This window comes from Salvelinus fontinalis, chromosome 40, assembly GCF_029448725.1.
Source record: "Salvelinus fontinalis isolate EN_2023a chromosome 40, ASM2944872v1, whole genome shotgun sequence".
NCBI classification, from domain to species: Eukaryota; Metazoa; Chordata; class Actinopteri; order Salmoniformes; family Salmonidae; genus Salvelinus; species Salvelinus fontinalis.
Genome location: NC_074704.1, coordinates 23,818,734 through 23,836,528, shown reverse-complemented (window position 1 = coordinate 23,836,528; position 17,795 = coordinate 23,818,734). Strand labels below are relative to the sequence as shown.

Genomic DNA, 17,795 nt, shown 5'->3' with positions numbered 1-17,795 from the left:
AAGTCCTACACATGTTGTATTCAGCGCATGAGGGGGCGGCAGGTAGCCTAGTGGTTAGAACCAGTAACCGAGAGGTTGCTAGTGGGGTGGCAGGTGGCCTAGTGGTTAGCCTAGTGGTTAACCGAGAGGTTGCTAGATTGCTAGATCAAATCCCAGAGCTGACAAGGTAAACACCTGTCATTCTGCTCCTGAAAAAGGCAGTAAACCCACTGTCATTGTAAATAAGAAATTGTTCTCAACCGACTTGCCTAGTTAAATAAAAAATATGACAAATAAAGTTTGAAATGTGTAGAACTGCAGGAAATAAGCTGTAAAACTGCACATTTTTCTCTCCACCCTATGGCAAAATTAGTAGAATTTCATGAAATGAGTCATACAATTGCAAAATTTTCTCTCTGCCCCATGGCTAAATGTGTAGAATTGCAGCAAACTTGCTTTAAAACTGCACCATTTTCTCTACACCCCATAGCAAATGTGTAAAATTGCAGGAAATTAACTTTACATTTTTTGTATCTCTTCACTCACATGTGGGGGGCCACTAAAATGTTTTGCTTGCAAGGTGGGGAGGGGGTGTATGGATGTGGGTACGCAGACCCACGCCAAGGGCCACTGCAGCCCTTCATGGCCCTCACGCCCATCCCTGCAGTAAAGTACGTTGTAACAGTGTGCTGTGACGAAATTGACTGCATCGTTATGCACGAAAGAACTCGAAGAAGAGTGTTCGCGCAGTGCATCCTGGTTACGGTACCGGCGGCGGTGGTTTGCTTGATGTTTTCTCCTGGTTCGTCTAATGTTTGCGTGATGGTGGAAAGAAGAATCAAGAACTAATGTGTTTCTAACAACAGGTACCAGACATGACGCATCTTCTTTTTGTCTGCTCTTCAGAAAAAGCTCAGCGGTCATGTATTTGTGTGGACTGCTTCCGTCTCTGTTTGGCTGTCGGGCTAGCATTTTGCTAGCTTCGATTATCAGTCTACGTGTAACCAGCTGGTCTCTTCAGGTCGCTGCAGTCGTGGGTAGCTACTCGAATATCGATGCTCGAAGAGTTGATCGTATCTCGTCTGTAAAGAGTAATTAGAAAAATGGTCAATGACGGTTAAAGTTGCCGCATGACGGGGAAATGTGAATGTGGACGGCGGTGTTTAATATTTAGCTATAGTAGCTAACGTTACCTACTTAGCTAACTAGAGTTATCGTGCCATCTTGTTCCCCACCTGAGATAGTTAAGGCGCTGCAGTTGTCTAGCAGTGTGGTGAGGCAAACACCTCTCTTCTCAGTTATCTAGCTATTAAAAAAGTGAAATAACTAACGCTAACTAGGTTAATGTAAGTTAAAACTGTCATCTGATCAGATAAGTTACCCAGCTAACGTTGGTTAATTGACCACATCATCATCCCTGGTGGAGTTGGAACATTATCTGAATCGCAGAAATAGCTGACTATATTTTCTTGACATTTTGAATAGTACAGTTTTGATCCATATAGCTAGCGAATTTAGGCTGACTGTAGCTGTCCATTAAGTTAGTTAGCAAGCTACATGCGTTAACATTTGACGTTGTTGAAATAGGCAGCTACGATGTCATTGCCCAATGACGTGTTCAGTGTCTTGTGATGCGCGTGACGTTGGTGTAAATCAGTCATATGACAGACGTAATATATCTATGTCTCTGGTTTTCTAAGTTCACCCTGCATTCGATAATGTATGTTACTGAAACTGACAGCACATCGATATTGTCAGGAGCTGATTGTAGCCTAGGCACCTGCCCACCTTTCACCCTAATCTTTTCAACAGACAGATTAGACAACAAAGGGTCTTCGCTCCTGTAGGCAGTTAATCATAGTCTGTTGCTTACACAACACTGTCTTCTAGTCTGATTATATTGGTTAACATAGGCCCTGTTCTAGGCACCCTCTACCTTAACCACCAATGATGAATTACTTTGAATTTGATCATTCAGTTTAGGTAGACTGGGCTAGTTATGCAGACAAAGCAATAACTGAATCAATACACAGAGGAAGTGAGTCAAAAGGCATCGCTTTCCTCATCTGCTCAAATGCACCTCTGAGCCAGAATTGTCTGAGCATCAATACATCTGCACTTTCACTTCTGCTTCACACTAGTGACTTGTGACAATAACTGAGTCATTGCCGTGCACAGAAAAATGGGCTGACTTTTGAATGGATTGACTACCGACACAAGTTTTCTATGGCCCTATTTTCAATGCCATTGGACCTAAGAACTCTGCAGATGGTCCGGTTTAGTGCTTGTTATTTTGTTACCGCAAGCATGAATGTTTAGGCTATGTCTTTGTATTGATACTCTCTGACTCAGTGCTATGTTTGCTAACTCAGCTAGCCTCCGTGGAGAGGTGCACCGATGCCATGGCCTCCCACAGCTCCTCCCCAGTGCCTCATCCCAGCAGTGGTGGCAACGAGGGGATCTTCCGGAAGGACAGGGACTCTTCCTCACGACACTACAGGCCCGTCCACTCCCTGCCCGACGTCTGCCCCAAGGAGCCCACGGGTAAAGAACTAGCCTACATTTATGGTTGGCCAGCAGTCTTACAAGATTAATATCTATAAAGGTTCATCTTGTGTCACTGTTGATCAACCATATGCTGACTTCAGTCCTATTTTCTACCCCTCTCCCAAAGTTTGCACTTGTACACTCTCCCTCATGGATTTAAAAGGAATGGACTGGTGTAAGGCACTCCCTCCAGCCATTCTTGCACCAATACAAAGCTTTTAAATGCATTAACGGAAGTGAAATAGTGCACACCTCTTGGTGAAGGGTAGTAGAGAATTGGTAGCCTCAGTAAGAGCGCATCGGTGAGGATAGTGGGTCAGGCTAGAGAATTGGAGCGCAACCATGGAATGCATCTCAAGATGCATTAAATGTTTTATTACTGCTGAAGGTTTCTACTGACTACATTTCCCACGTGCCCTTTCAGGCGAGGCAGCCCGGGGGCTGTGCGAGGGCCCGTCGGTGGTGGCCAACCAGGAGAGGTGGACGGTGTACAACTCCAAGGTGAACCTTCCAGCCGCGCTGAACGACCCACGGCTGGCCAAGAGGGAGTCTGACTTCTTCACCAAATCCTGGGGCCTGGACTTTGCCGAGACAGAAGTCATGCCCTCCTTCTACCTCCCCAACATCACAAAGGAACACTTTGGCCCCTACCTGCAGGAAACAGCTCAGGTAACCAACACACCCTGCTGCCCCTGTCATTCAGTTTGAATTATTCAGTAGATTGGACAGAAGTAGAGGCCACTGTCTGGCTTGGGTTGTGTTCATTAGGGCATGCAACAGAAAACACTTAAAAACATGTTGCAATGGAAAATAAAAATGTGCATTTCTTATTGGGCAAATCCAGATAGTCCCTTCCAGTTTGTCTGTTTGGTGCCTGATGAACACAGTCCAGGTGTCAAATCCTCTTTCTATTGTTTGAATGTAATGAACATGGCCTTTTAAGCTATTTCTAAGACTTTGTCCTCTTCCCTTTACTCATGGTCGAAATAGCACGAAGAAAATGTATCCACTATAATTAAACTGTATAAGCTATTAGGCCTAAACTAAATTGTGTCTGTGTTTCTCTGTAGAGGGAGAAAATCCATGAGCGATGCAAGAATATCTGTCCCAACAAGGATGAGCTGGATGCTGTCTCCAGCATCACAAACAACCACGGTATGCAATATTAAACAGCTCTGCACCATAATGACTGGGGCCTACAGTATCTATTCTGGACCATACGGACAAATCAATCTTATTTGTTTTGTCAAATATCAAATTTCCTTTCAGTGTTGAAGTGAGTTGATTCAACTAATGTGCTCTTTCACTTTCTCTTCTTCGTAGACAAATCAAGAACGGAGTTGGAGCAGGTGCCCAAGGTAATTACTTCCTCTTGTTTTGTGTTGTATCCGTGTGAGTTGTGGGGATTTCTAGAGCCCTATTGAACCGTTTTGTCCCCTTGATTCGACTGTATGCTTTCATGATCCTCAATCGGTCATTAATACCGTAAACGTTTTTTTATATCATATATTTTTAATTGTATTAATATCTCCCATGTCTAGACAGAGCAGCACACATAATATTTTGTTCTGGATTCCAAAATGAATATTTGCCTGATGTCTGGCTTAAACAGATCTTCATGAAGCCTGACTTTGCACTAGACGACCCAACGACCTTTAACGCGGTCCTACCATGGTCCCACTTCAACAGCGCTGGGCGGAAGAGCAGCAGGGACATGGCATCGTCACGGTTACTACAGGAAAAGGTGAGCCGGCGACAATTTGAACAATTGTCATGTCCTGCGTTGTTTCATTGCTTCACCGTCATGTTTCCTGTTGTTGGCTTCTCCCTCTCTCCATCCCTCTCTTTCTCAGCTGAGCCACTACCTCGACGTGGTGGAGGTGAGCATCGCGCGCCAGATCTCCCTGCGCTCCGAGGCCTTCTTCCACGCCATGTCCTCCCAGCACGAGCTCCAGGACCGCCTCACCGAAACCGCCCGCGCCGTGGCAGTCCTCCGGGGCCGCACGGCCGCCATCGAACGCATCATGTGCGAAGGCCCGCTGCGGGCACTGCGGCAGGCGTTGACGCGCTCCAACTGCGCGCGGCTGCACAACAAGCTGAAGCTGATGGCGGCGGTGCATCAGAGCCAGCCCACTGTGCAGCTGCTGCTCTCCACCTCGGAGTTCGTTGGGGCCCTGGAGCTCATCGCCACCACCAAGGAGGTGCTGCAGCAGGAGCTGCAGGGGATACACAGCTTCAGGTGGGGGGGGGTGTGTCTAGCATGTTTGGGTTACGTACTCAGATCTATCGACGCTCACAGTGGTGACACTTGTCTGATTTAAATGCGCTGACGCTCATATGAGACAAACAACATACAACAAATCATAGTAAGCAGCAGTCCACGACAACTATTTATTGTGAGTAAGCTTGAAGCACAAATACAGCGTGGTTGCAGAGCTGTATCATGCTGAAAGTTTCAAATACACTCCACTTCTAGTCAGAATACTTTTCACAGAGTTTCATGTCAATATAAGTCATTTTAAACACGAGTCCCATAGTGAACTACTCTGTGTATTCAGAGTGTGGCCTTTGGACCCTGTGACGTCTCCTGTCTCCCCCCCCCCCTGCAGACACCTGGGCTCGCAGCTGTGTGAGATGGAGAAGCTGATAGACAAGATGATGGTGGAGGACTTTAGCATGTACTCCAGGAGTGACCTCAGCAGGAGTCTGGAGGAAAACGGACAGGTCATGGAGAAGGTCTGTACCATTGAGATGAAAAAATATAAACAATGTTTACATTTGAATTAAGGTATGGTTTGAACTCTATAGGTTGAGTTCAACCATAAATGGAAAATGTTGAGAATGTGTAGATGTAGTTGGAGCACCAAACTGAGGTTGTATTTTGTCACAGTGCTCACTGTTCTCACAGATGCAATACAAACGTTCAGTCTCAATAAAGGTGGGTCTGACTCTTCCGAACAAGTTTGCTACTTGGAATCAAGTGAATAAAAATGGCACATTTTGGGTACTCTTGTATAGATTGTTCAGATCAGAGGAAAACATCAATATGTTGATCTCTTCAATCATCAGCCAAATTTACATTTCAGTAGCACAATTGGCAATTGCCTTTTTGTTATTATGGGTATGGTAACTTTGAATGACTCTGAAGGGGATTTTAATTATCCCCGTTATGTGGAAATCGTTGTCTTAATTGGTTTGAAATATGAATCTCTTTGTTTATTTTAATTGATGAATTGGTGTCTTATCATAATTGATCTCTTGAAGTGAAGAATTACTCTGATTGGAGTTATTGGGTTTTATAGTATTGCTCACTCTGTGTGTGCGTGTGTGTGTGTGGTGTGTGTGTGTGTGTGTGGTGTGTGTGTGTGTGTTTGGGGGGGTGGGGGGGAGACAGGACAGGCTGGAGTCTTTGGTGTTTGGTTTGCTCAGGCAACGGAAGCTGGATTTTCTGGACATCTACAGCGACGAGATGATCCTAGCAGCCAAAAGCATCGTCACACAGGTAAGAGACCAGACATAAAAAGTATCAAAGAACAGACTTATACTTCATGATCAAAAACATTTATGGTGAAATTGGGAAAGGGGTTTTGACATGTTAAGAGTATTTCCCAAACCTCTCCTCCAGCACCCCCTCCGAGTTCCACTTCTTTGGTCTATTCCTGAACTAGCACACCTGTATCAAACAAGAAATACATTTTGAGTTGGTAAAACAGATATGGAAAGTAACATACTCTTATCCCACAGTCTGTTGTCGACTCGGTGTCGCAGATTGAAGAAATCGACACTGACATCGTTACAAAGTGAGTAGTACAGCTAGATATACATTGAATGCGTTTGTAATTGCTTGAGCACATTGAGCTGCTGGTAATATCTACCGAATGCACTGGAGGTGTTGTCAAAATATGGCCTGGTGTTCTGAGAATCCTTCCTCAACAAAGGAAAGGAAGCTAAACCAGTTGGGTATGGTTGTCTTAACAACAACAATGAGTTAGACTGTGTTAATCTGTCATCCTGCCATTGAAAGGAGCGCTTGGAATATGACGCGAGGGCTGTGAAACCGATCTGGGTGTGGAAATCTAATTATGAGGGCGTAACGTTAGATTGTCAGATAAACGTATTGTTTAGGACAGGGCTCTTCAACAGTCGGCCCACTGGCCAAATTCTGCCTTCGGATCATTTGATTTGGCCCCGCAAGTTTTTTAGTTTTTTTTTGCTATTGAATTTTCATTGTTGCATAAATAGAGAGACAGACAGTGCCTTCGGAAAGTATTCAGACCCCTTGACTTTTTCCAGATTTTGTTACGTTACAGCCTTATTCAAAAATGTATTCAATAAATACAAATCCTCAGCAATCTACACACAATAACCCATAATGACAAAGCAAAAACTGTTTTTTAGACATTTTTGCTAACAAATACATTTTCTTTTTTTTTTTCAAATAACTTATGTAAATAAAGTATCAGACCCTTTGTTATGAGACTCGAAATTGTGCTCAGGTGCATCCTGTTTCCATTGATCATCCTTGAGATGTTTCTACAACTTCATTGGAGTCCACCTGTGGTAAATTCAGAGTGGACATGATTTGGAAAGGCAGACACCTGTCTATATAAAGGTCCCATATTTGACAGTGCATGTCAGAGCACAAACCAAGCCATGGTGTCAAAGGAATTGTCCGTAGAGCTCTGAGACAGGATTGTGTCGAGGCACAGATCTGGGGAAGGGTACCAAAAAATGTCTTGCGGCATTAAAGGTTCCCAAGAACACAGTGGCCTCCATCATTCTTAAATGGAAGAAGTTTGGAACCAACAAGACTCTTCCTAGAGCTGGCTGCCTGGCCAAACTGAGCAATCGGGGGAGAAGAGCCTTGGTCTGGGAGGTGACCAAGAACCTGATGGTCACTCTGACAGAGCTCCAGAGTTCCTCTGTGGAGATGGGAGAACCTTTTAGAATGACAACCATCTTCTCTTTGGCCTGAATGCCAAAATTCTCTGGTCTGACGAAACCAAGATTCACGCCTGAATGCCAAGCGTCACGCCTGGAGGAAACCTGGCACCATCCCTACGGTGAAGCATGGTGGTGGCAGCATCATGCTGTGGGGATGTTTTTCAGCGACAGGGACTCGGAGACTAGTCAGGATCAAGGGAAATATGAAAGGAGCAAAGTACAAAGATATCCTTGATGAAAACCTCTTCCAGAGCGCTCAGGACCTCAGAATAGGGTGAGCGTTCACCTTCTAACAGGACAACAACCTTAAGCACACAGCCAAGACAATGCAGGAGTAGAACATCTCTGAAGAGACCTGAAAATAGCTGTGCAGCAATGCTCCCTAGCCAACCTGACAGTGCTTTAGAGGATCTGCAGAAAATTTGAGAAACTCCCCAAATACATGTGTGCCAAGCTTGTAGTATCATACCCAAGAAAACTTGAGGCTGTAATCACTGCCAAAGCTTCTAAAACAAAGTACTGAGTAAAGGGTCTGAATACTTATGTAAATGTGCTATTTCAGTTTATTTTTAATACATTTGCAAAAGTGTCTAAACCAGTTTTGGTTTTATCATTATGTGGTATTGTGTGTAGATTGAGGGGGGGGGGGAAACTATAATCAATTTTAGAATAAGGCTGTAACGTAAAAAAAAAACGTGGAAAAAGTCAAGAGGTTTGAATACTTTCCGAATGCACTTGATCGTCTCCCAATTGAATCAAGGTTTGAAATTAAATCTTGGAATTTGGTCAGTTTTTATTTTTGTACTTTTCTATCTGCTATGTTGTTAAAGTTTATCATCACAATACCCCTGGGTCGTATTCACTAGACACCAACTGGAAGAACCTGAATATGTCCCATAACCGATTAACCCTATTCTCAACCGGCTGGTAGAGCATGTTTTGACAATAGATTTAGAAGTGGATATGAACAAAACATTTTATTTAAATTTGATTGGTCAACTTCCCAGCCCTCCTGCATCAATTAAAGCCAAACATTGGATTTTCCTGTGTGTGCATGCGTACGTACATACATATACAGTTGCAAGAAAAGGTTTGAACCCTTTGGAATGACCTGGATTTCTGCATTGATTACTCATAAAATGTGGTCTGATCTTCATCTGTCACAATAATACACAATCTGACTAAACGAATAAAACGCAAGCAGTTGTACTTTTACATTTTTTTATTGAAGACAAGAACCTCCTCTTTCTGTTGCAAAACATTTTGATATGGTTTGCACTAATGAATACAACCCTTCTCTCTGCTTCTGGTTGGTCAGGCTGGCAGACCAGATGCGTCTGATGACCTTCCCCCAGTGGTTTGAGCTGCTGAAGTCCGTCTTTGAGAACTTCATTCTCTTCCTGAAGAGGATCAAGGTGAGGATCATACTTTATTAAAATACAATCCCGGTCGGTTAGATTGAATCAAAATGGGATTTATGGAATTGTCCTCTTGCTGAATAGAATACTTGAAGAAAGTGTATTTAGAGGTAAAGAAAATGAAAGGTAGTTAGATGTCTTGCTATATAAATTGGCATGGAAGAATATAACACTTTCGCATTTGTTATTTTGGCAGTGTCTACACATTTTTCTTTGGTTGACGTGCAAACCAGCTGTTTAAAGTGCATTACTTTACTGGCCCGTTGTAGGACTCGAAGTTGATGATCTGTGCCTTTTTATTTATCTGGTGTAGTTAGCAAGGTTGGGGTCAACTCCATTTCAATTCAAGAAGTACACTGAAATACCAATTCTCTTCAATGCTTTTCAATAAGGGAAATTTCTCATTGGAATTGTTTACTTTCTGAATTGACTGGAATTTAAATGGAAGGGACCCCAACCCTGGTAGTTGGTTCCTCTGCCCTATAAGTTAACCATTATGTCCTCATCCAGGCAACGCTCAGTGTGGTGAGGAATGTGGTGCTGGAGGCTCTGGACAGCAACCAGAAGAGCCGTCTGCTGGAGCGGGCTGCGGCGGGGGGCCTGGCTGAAGCCCCAGGGACCCCTCTCAACCAGGGGGAAGCAGAACTGGCCTACCTCACCCACGAGGGCCTGTTCATCAGCGACGCTCTAAATGATGCCCAGCTGCACCCGGGGGCAAGCGGGGGCCAGGAGCAGAGCTCCACGGTGGGGCCCAGGCAGGCCCTGTCACGTTTGGATGGTTGTGGTAGTGACTCCGCCTCAGGGACCACCGAGTCGTCCTCCAGCAGGGAACACGCTTTCCAGCCAGGAGGGGCTGCCGGCATCTCGTGAGTCACTCACCACCTTCACCAACCACAAACACACACTGTTAACACTACTGAGTCAGGCTATACTGTGCTGGCCTGGTTATTTTTCCACCAAAGTAAAGTTTGGGTTGGCAAGGCAGTGTGAAAAAGATTCAATACATGCTGCACAGCTGTACACACTCAGGAAATCAAAGTAACTGTCCAGTGTTTCCAGATTTCTATCAAATATGACCTGTAATTAATTACAATGTATGTGAAATAGTTTTCCTTCCAAAATGTTTTAAGGAAGTATGTTAAAAAGCAGCTTTTCGTGTTTGAATGGTGTGAGCGTACCCCAACCAGAGAATACAGGGTTATTCTGGATCAAAAAGGGGCTTAGGTGGTGGCAGTGGGTGGGGCAGTGGGCGCAGTCGGTCCGTTGGCGAGGCAACATATTTGAGGCCCCCATTATGGTGGTGTAAAGACATTTTAAGTTAAGCCAATTTCCTGAAATTCTACACATTTCTCAATTGACTGAGTGAAATATTTGTGGTTTTTATAGCTCTAATTTCCTGCAATTCTACATATTCTCCCATGGAGCTGAGAGAACATTTAGCTGTTTTAAAGCAAGTTTCCAGCAATTCTATGCATTTTGCCATGGTTGACCCTAGAGTCGATATCTGCCCCCCTTTGGAAAACAAGTTGACATAATAAAAACATCCCCCTGTTTAAGCTAGAGATATCCACCGCACCCTCTGATGTCAGCCTTCTGCTTCTGCGGCGGAAGCTGGCTGTTAGACCAGCTGTTAGACCAGGAGACATCCCGAAAATCGGTCTTCTCACAAACGTCTGTAGCGTCCGAACAGTTTGGCCTACAAAACTATAATGACCCCTTTTATATAAAGACTCACAAACACCATTTTTCCCTACGACCCCCACAAGTGTCACGGGACTTGTCTAAAGTCGGTTCTGCCAACTTCTGTCTGTAGCATCCGAACAGTTTGGGCTACACACTAACATGACCCCTCTGTGGAAAGGTGAGTCTCTCTATGACGCCTCTCAAGGTAGCCCAGTACCAGTTCGAACAAATTATGGAAGTATACACCTGCTGGACAGTTTTTTAGATACACCACCCCATACACAAAACTGGACCTACAGAGACAGTGAGTCACGTGGCCGTGGCTTGCTATATAAAGCAGGCAGACAGGCATCGTGGCATTCTGTTACTGTTCCATTGAACGTTATAATGGGCAAAACGAGTGACCTAAGCGACTTTGAGCGGCAGTCCTGTGGGCGAAAAAACAGCTAGTTGACGAGAGAGGTCGAAAGAATGGCAAGAATGGTGCAAGCTAACAGGCGGGCCACAAAGACAAATAACAGCGCAGTACAACAGTGGTGTGCAGAACGGCATCTCGGAACTCACAACTCGTCGATCCTTATCAAGGATGGGCTGTTGCAGCAGACGACCACACCGGGTTCCACTCCTATCAGCTAAAAACAAGAAGAAGCGGCTCCAGCGGACACAATGACCAACACCGGACAATTGTGGAGTGGGAAAACATTGCGTGCTCCAACGAATCCCGGTTCCTATTGTGTCATGCTGATGACAGTCAGGATTTGGTTTAAGCCAGGATGTATCCATCCTGTCTGGTGTCAACGGTACAGGCGTAATGGTGTGGGGCACACGTTAAGTCCTTTGATACCAATTGAGCAACATTTCCATGCCCCGAAGAATTCAGGCTGGGGGGGGGGGGGGCGACCTGGTACTAGATAGCTGTACCGAATAAACTGCCCAATGAGTGTATATATATTTGAAGGTTGGGACCAGCTGGGACCTTTCTATACTCTGTAGTAGACAATAAAAAATGGAGTGTCCCTTCCTAAGTGCTCTCTGTATTCTGTACAATACAAATAGAATGTAAAAAAAAAAAAAAAAAAAAAAGTGTCTTTCTAGTAATTGTATTTCTATGTTGTCTGTTTGGCTGCAGGTCCAGTGAGGACATGATGCCTAGTGACCTGGAGCTGGGCCGCGTGGCCAATAACATCCAGGAGCTGCTCTACAACGCCTCAGACGTCAGCCACGACCGCTGTGTCAAAGTCCTCATGGCCAGAGCCAAGGTAGCTAGCTAGCTTAACGCATGCCATGACAGGATAAACAACACACAGCGTGACCAATGCACTCTCAGCTGGCTTGTGTGTGACTGTACAGACAGGGTTTGATGTTCTGAATTGACAATGTCAAATTGGAGTAACTCCAATTCTGCTGGTAGTGTTTCCTGTTTTGTAACCTCGAATAATCACTTTCTCTCTCCGCCAGGATGGCTCCCTGGAGCGTCTGAGCTCGGCTGAGTTTGTGTTTCTGTCCCAGGCGGTGGAAGGCTTTGTGAGGGACACGGAGGAGCTGTGCTGCAGACGCAGTGTGTCCCTAAGGGGGGCGCTACAGAGCCAGGCCAACCGCTTTGTCCACCGCTTCCACGAGGAGCGCAAGACCAAGCTCAGGTATTAGACTGGAGAGTATACACACACACACACACACACACACCTTAATAGGGAATAGATGTGCAATACTTCAGGAACTTGAAAACCGTCTATCTTAACTGTGTGTGTGGGTTCTCTCCAGTCTGCTGCTGGACAATGAGCGGTGGAAACAGGCAGAGGTTCCTGCAGAATTCCAGGACCTGGTTAACTCCATAGCAGATGGCAGGATCACACTACCCGAACGCAAACCCCAAGGTAATATACCATTTGAGCATAAAATCAACACCCGCCACCCACGTGTAGATTTAGATATTGGCAGGTAAGAATGTCTATTTCACCAGCCATGTTGGCGGGTGGTCAATTTGCAGGACTCTACAGTGCGAGCATTACATTCAAATAAAAATTGTCAAAAGTCAAGTGTGAGCACAGTTGGGGTTAGAGACATGCTGCAATATCTGTTTATAAAATATTTCTCAAATATATAGGAATCCTATATCCTACCTCTCGCTGTAACACTGCCTGGCAGGGGAGCTGTGCACACTGAATTAAGTGCTGATAGATTCATTTTGAGGCGCTGTGCACAGGTATGAAAGTTGGTCTAATTTACTCAAGTTTACAAAAGTGAAACTTTGTCCTCGTGTTTTTTGGTTATTTACATTGCGTGGTTGTTTTTCAATGTTAGTTTGAGTCTGCTGCTTCAACTGATAGCAAAGAGAGAGATCCCAAATCTCAGAGACACTTAAAGGGGCAGCTGAACATTTTGTCTCCGATAGTTTGGACTCAGGTCACAAAAAATGAAATGAAATTCAGCAATATACCACATTACTTCGTACTAATACATTTCTGGTTTTTAGAAACATTACAAAGCGTAAACAAAAACAACTTTTTATGTAATTATGGCAAAAATGTTTTGGGTGGTAAAAGACCTGAGTGGCTGGTAGATATTTTCATCTCCCTGCCACAGTGGCTGGTGGATATTTTCATCTCCCTGCCACAGTGGCTGGTGGATATTTTCATCTCCCTGCCACAGTGGCTGGTGGATATTTTCATCTCCCTGCCACAGTGGCTGGTGGATATTTTCATCTCCCTGCCACAGTGGCTGGTGGATCACAAAGTGAATTTTAGGCTATGTATACCATGCTTACCATAGTCTGTCACTGACCCACGCTCTGCACGACTGTCAGTCCCCCAAAAATATTTGGCTGTCCCCAGACTGAGTTTATTTCCTGTCTTCTCAACACCAGGCACAGAAGAAAGGAAACCAAGTGATTATTTGCACATTGATGGCCAGAAATATGCTGTTGTCGGGTGAGTTTTGATGGACTAACTATGATAAATGCGCCTTTCCACTCCCACATTCAAAACGGAATGCATGTAGGGAAACAATGATACTGACTGGTGATCTCTGTGTCCTCCTCATCAGCACGGTGTTACTGCTAATCCGGATCTTCCTGGAGTACTGTCAGTGTGTCAACGACATCCCGTCCATCTCCACGGACATGCTCACCCGCCTTTCAGACCTCCTCAAGGTAACGACACACCACCCCCTGTGTGGCAACAGTCTAGAAGGATGGTCTGAGAGTCGTCTACATTTACCTGGCAAGCATCCCACTAACAAACTGCCATGTTGTATTGAATGGTCCCTGACCCTCTCTCTCTGATAGCACTTCAACTCGCGGAGCTGCCAGCTGGTCCTGGGGGCAGGAGCACTACAAGTGGTGGGACTCAAGACCATCACCACTAAAAACCTGGGTATGTACCAGAGTATGTGAGCGGAGCTGGAGCGAGGAGTGGAGCGTGCGATTCCCAAAGGCTGGAGCGTCGGTAGCGCTCACGTCACGAGCTCAGGGCATGCCCGGCCCAGAGTGCATTTGTAGTCTACTTGTGCGACGCTATCTAGAGCCCCTTGCTTTAATTCGGTAAATATTTTAGTAAAGAAACTGAACACAGATGCTGAATCAAGGTGACTTACAAAGAGCAAGAGAGGGAGTGTGGTGTATGTAGTGTCCACAACTAAAGAATCATCGTGGAATCTGAAAAGATGCGTATCCCTAAAGCATGATGGTAGACTTACTACATGCACATGCTTAAAGAAAGAAAGGAACGATGTGGGTCATTGTAGCAAAGTATTTCTAACCTAAAAATCAGATCTCTAACCTTAGAGCGCTGGGCCAGTAACCGAAAGGTTGCTGGATCGAATCCCTGAGCTGACAATGTACAAATCATTCGTTCTGCCCCTGAACAAGGCCGTTAACCCACTGTTCCCTGGTAGGCCAGGGAACAGTGGGTTAACGGGTTCTACCTATAGAGAAAAAAAAACTGCATCTCTGCCCAGCCTGTTAAGAGTGGCCAAAAGGGTGTTTAGCATCCCCAGTGGCTCTGCAAGAGTGGAGAGGATATTCTCCGCTGCCGGCCGGCTCTCCAGGCACCATCGCATGAGTCTGACGCCACAGACTGGCCAAACGTGTGCTTCTCAAAAATACATTCAAAGGCACTAATAAGTACATTTTTGATTAATTTGTATTGAATTCTAAATAAGTCACAGCCTATAAGGATTTAATACAACAAAATGTTTAAATGCTGAGTGCTTTATGTCCCTACCAGCCAATTGTGTCGCACTCGCAAATGCTTCACAATGTATTTCTTTGTAGGCTATAGCATTGAAATAATATAAACCATTCACTTTGCCCCACTACAGGGTTACCTCTCTACATTAGTATAGCTGTGTGTTCCCATCTGTGTTGTCCGTGTAGAAATAACCATAGTGTGCGTCTTTCCTCAGCCCTGGCCTCTCGCTGTCTTCAGCTGGTGGTTCACTACATTCCCGTCATCAGGGCCCACTTTGAGACCAAGCTGACGCCAAAGCAGTACAGCGTCCTCAGGCACTTTGACCACATCACTAAGGTGAGCACTGACCACCACGCACGGAGGACAGTACTCTAGTTCGGAGATTCACTTGTAAGCCGTGAGTGACACGACGGTGTAGGCCTTTTTTTGAGTTTTAAGAATTGTTTTTATTTTTTTGGGGGGGGCCAGGACTACAACGATCACATAGCGGAGATCTCTGCTAAACTGGTGTCGATCATGGACAGCATGTTTGAGAAGGTGCTGTCTAAGGTGAGTTCTACAGGTCCAAACCGCTCTCAAACTCTCCCCTACAATACCACTTTATAAAATTGGCTACAGCAATGTCAATCAGTGTATCAACATATATCTACCTCGTCTCCCGCCAGTATGAAGTCAAGGCCCCCATGCCTTCGGCCTGCTTTCGCAACGTCTGTAAACAGATGGCCAAAATGCATGAAGCCCTCTACGAGCTGCTACCTGAGGAACAGGCACAGGTAATATATGCCAATAATACCACAGAGATCCTATTCAATGACTTCTAATTATTCAAATGTGTAATAATGTATAATACAATGTACTCCCTAACTACGCTGTAGTTACTTCTACCGCTATTCTCATGCGCTTTTACAACATACTGGGCACGGTCCACGTTGTCTTCATTGCATTCGCAGCTGACTAGATATGTTGCGTTTTGAGGGTACCGTTGTCTGTTTCTTTTCTCTGGGCCTAGATGTTGTTCCTGAGGATCAATGCCCGCCTTAAAATTCACCTTAAAAGGCAGCTGGCCCGTCTCGGGGTGCACCACGACGGTGGACCTCAACACGGGTGAGTGTTTCTCTAGTCTGATTCTGTGGTGGTTGAGAGAGAACATTTCTGTAATATTGCCCCAAAATTTGTCCTACAGTCATCTCTGCTTGACCATACCAAAAATAGAGTAATAAACATGTATTTTCACGACACAGATTAAACCTACTCCTGGACTAAAAATAATGCTCAATGGAGAATCTAATGAAAGTCATTTGTCCAGAACTAGGCTTAATGTGTCTGATAAAACATCTTCTTGTCACTAAAGTTAAAAGACAATTCCAATGGACTTGATAGCTCTTCTCTGATTCCCCCCCCCCATAATGACTCTCACCCCGCTCCAGGCTAGTGACGGTGGATGTCGCGTTTTACACTGAGAACGTTCAATCACTGAGGACACTTGAAAAGCTAGACTTGAACATGGCTGAGATCTGGGAGCAGAAGAGGTGATGATGGGGGTAGTAGTCGTCCTACCTACAGTGTGTAACGCCATGTTAACCCACCCTGGAGGGAGGGGAGAAACTAACTCTACTCAGATTCTTGTTGTAAAGAGACTGCACCTCCAGCAGCCAGCCTGCCCAGGGATCTCACACTGTCTGTGTACAGAAAGAGAGTGGAGGAGGTCTGGTAGTGGTGCTTCCTCAAGGGAGAAACTGCCCCAGGCAGCAACGGTGTGGGACCAAACACTGAAGTGGCCATTGTGTAGGACAGGCTACATAACATGGTGCCCTATTCCCTATACAGTGTACCACTAGTGCATGATCTATGGAATAGGGTGCCATTTCAGACACTGACATGGGCTTTTTGTTTTTTAAAGAGCAGCTCTCTAGGGGGGCTACAATGAGATACGAGAGACTTTTAGGACGCAACTGCTGCCCGTTACCTCATCACACTGTAATTCAACTATAGATGACTAATTAAAAACAGATTAATAAATGGACTTTGATTGGACTGAAATGCTGACATGGTTCAGAACATGACACTTACTAAAGAACTGAGTTTTTTTGTTCAGGTTGAAAGCATATTGTTTATCTTGCGTCGGTCAACGAAGTACAAGGCCACTTCGACACACTCACGGATTCAGACCCATGTTTAAGATAAAAGGCATTTTAAGTTGACTAAAACACTGTTCTCTAAAGAGAGCTTCAGATGGAGCGTAATTTGCACTGAATACAACTGCAAACAAATTCCTTCCAATCAATTGTTCCAGCGTTCCCTTCCACGGCCCTAAATTAAACCTTTACTGTGCCGTCTGTACAGTAAGAGTGCGCAATTTCTCTTTTACAATGCCACTTTGAGCATTGACAGACTATATATGCACAATTGTTCCCTAATGCCCAAGCTAAGTCATTCTATTTAAAGCATTGTCACCCGTTGTTTTTCTTGGATGCATGAACGAACATTAGCCTCTGATTGGTTTGTCTTTTTTTAAAGTAGTCGAGCTCCAACCAAAAGTCTTGTTTCCCAGTTCTATTCACTGCCTGTCTACACTGTGAGCATTACACCTTATGCAAGAGGATCTAATGGTGTATATAACAAAAAGCACCATCCAGTAAAAAGTGGTCTACTTCAAAAGTGCCTACTTTTGATAAATATCAAAGACAGACTTCTTTACAATAGTATACTGTTTGAGTGCCTGTGTATGCTTGTCTGTGAGCATATGACTGTTGGGCACTCATTGCTGCTCTGGTTAAGATGGGTAAGGAAGTGTGGCAAACTGGAAATCTGAGTGTTTGTCTTGAATCCCAGGAAACTGAATAAAACATGGGACAATATGGAAGCATTTCTACTTTGGCCTTTTCTCTGTCCATCTGCTGTCCTTGATTGAGAGAACCATTACACCAGGGCTCTCCAACCCTGTTCCTGGAGAGCTACCCTCCTGTAGGTTTTCACTCTAACCAGATAATTATTAGAAACAGGTGCACTGGTTGGAGCAAAAACCTACAGGACTAGC

At 44.8% G+C, this 17,795-nt stretch overlaps 1 protein-coding gene across 3 annotated transcripts; it reads left to right on the top strand.

Annotated features, from left to right (window-relative positions):
- Positions 1–722: 722 nt before the first annotated feature.
- Positions 723–17,621, top strand: LOC129839453 (vacuolar protein sorting-associated protein 54-like). 3 transcript variants are annotated; one of them, XM_055906924.1, is made up of 24 exons: positions 723–845; positions 2,352–2,523; positions 2,951–3,195; positions 3,597–3,681; positions 3,850–3,884; positions 4,139–4,270; positions 4,380–4,765; positions 5,136–5,262; positions 5,417–5,464; positions 5,921–6,028; positions 6,271–6,326; positions 8,789–8,885; positions 9,399–9,754; positions 11,701–11,830; positions 12,030–12,211; positions 12,333–12,445; positions 13,435–13,498; positions 13,614–13,719; positions 13,855–13,942; positions 14,973–15,094; positions 15,227–15,307; positions 15,424–15,531; positions 15,768–15,862; positions 16,186–17,621. In XM_055906924.1, the coding sequence occupies exons 2-24, from the start codon at positions 2,382–2,384 to the stop codon at positions 16,289–16,291; spliced, it is 3,012 nt and encodes a 1,003-aa protein (XP_055762899.1). In that variant the 5' UTR covers positions 723–845; positions 2,352–2,381; the 3' UTR covers positions 16,292–17,621. The 3 variants fall into 3 exon arrangements, with proteins under 3 accessions (XP_055762899.1, XP_055762900.1, XP_055762901.1); XM_055906925.1 differs by having other exon boundaries at positions 724–845; positions 5,435–5,464; XM_055906926.1 differs by lacking the exon at positions 5,417–5,464 and having other exon boundaries at positions 724–845.
- Positions 17,622–17,795: the final 174 nt, after the last annotated feature.

Excerpts from the sequence above, each read along its gene's own strand:
- LOC129839453 (XM_055906924.1), top strand. The coding sequence starts at position 2,382 with ATGGCCTCCCACAGCTCCTCCCCAGTGCCTCATCCCAGCAGTGGTGGC. Across the intron at positions 4,766-5,135 it reads CAGGGGATACACAGCTTCAG|ACACCTGGGCTCGCAGCTGT; the intron begins GTGGGGGGGGGT and ends CCCCCCCTGCAG. Across the intron at positions 15,863-16,185 it reads GACGGTGGACCTCAACACGG|GCTAGTGACGGTGGATGTCG; the intron begins GTGAGTGTTTCT and ends ACCCCGCTCCAG.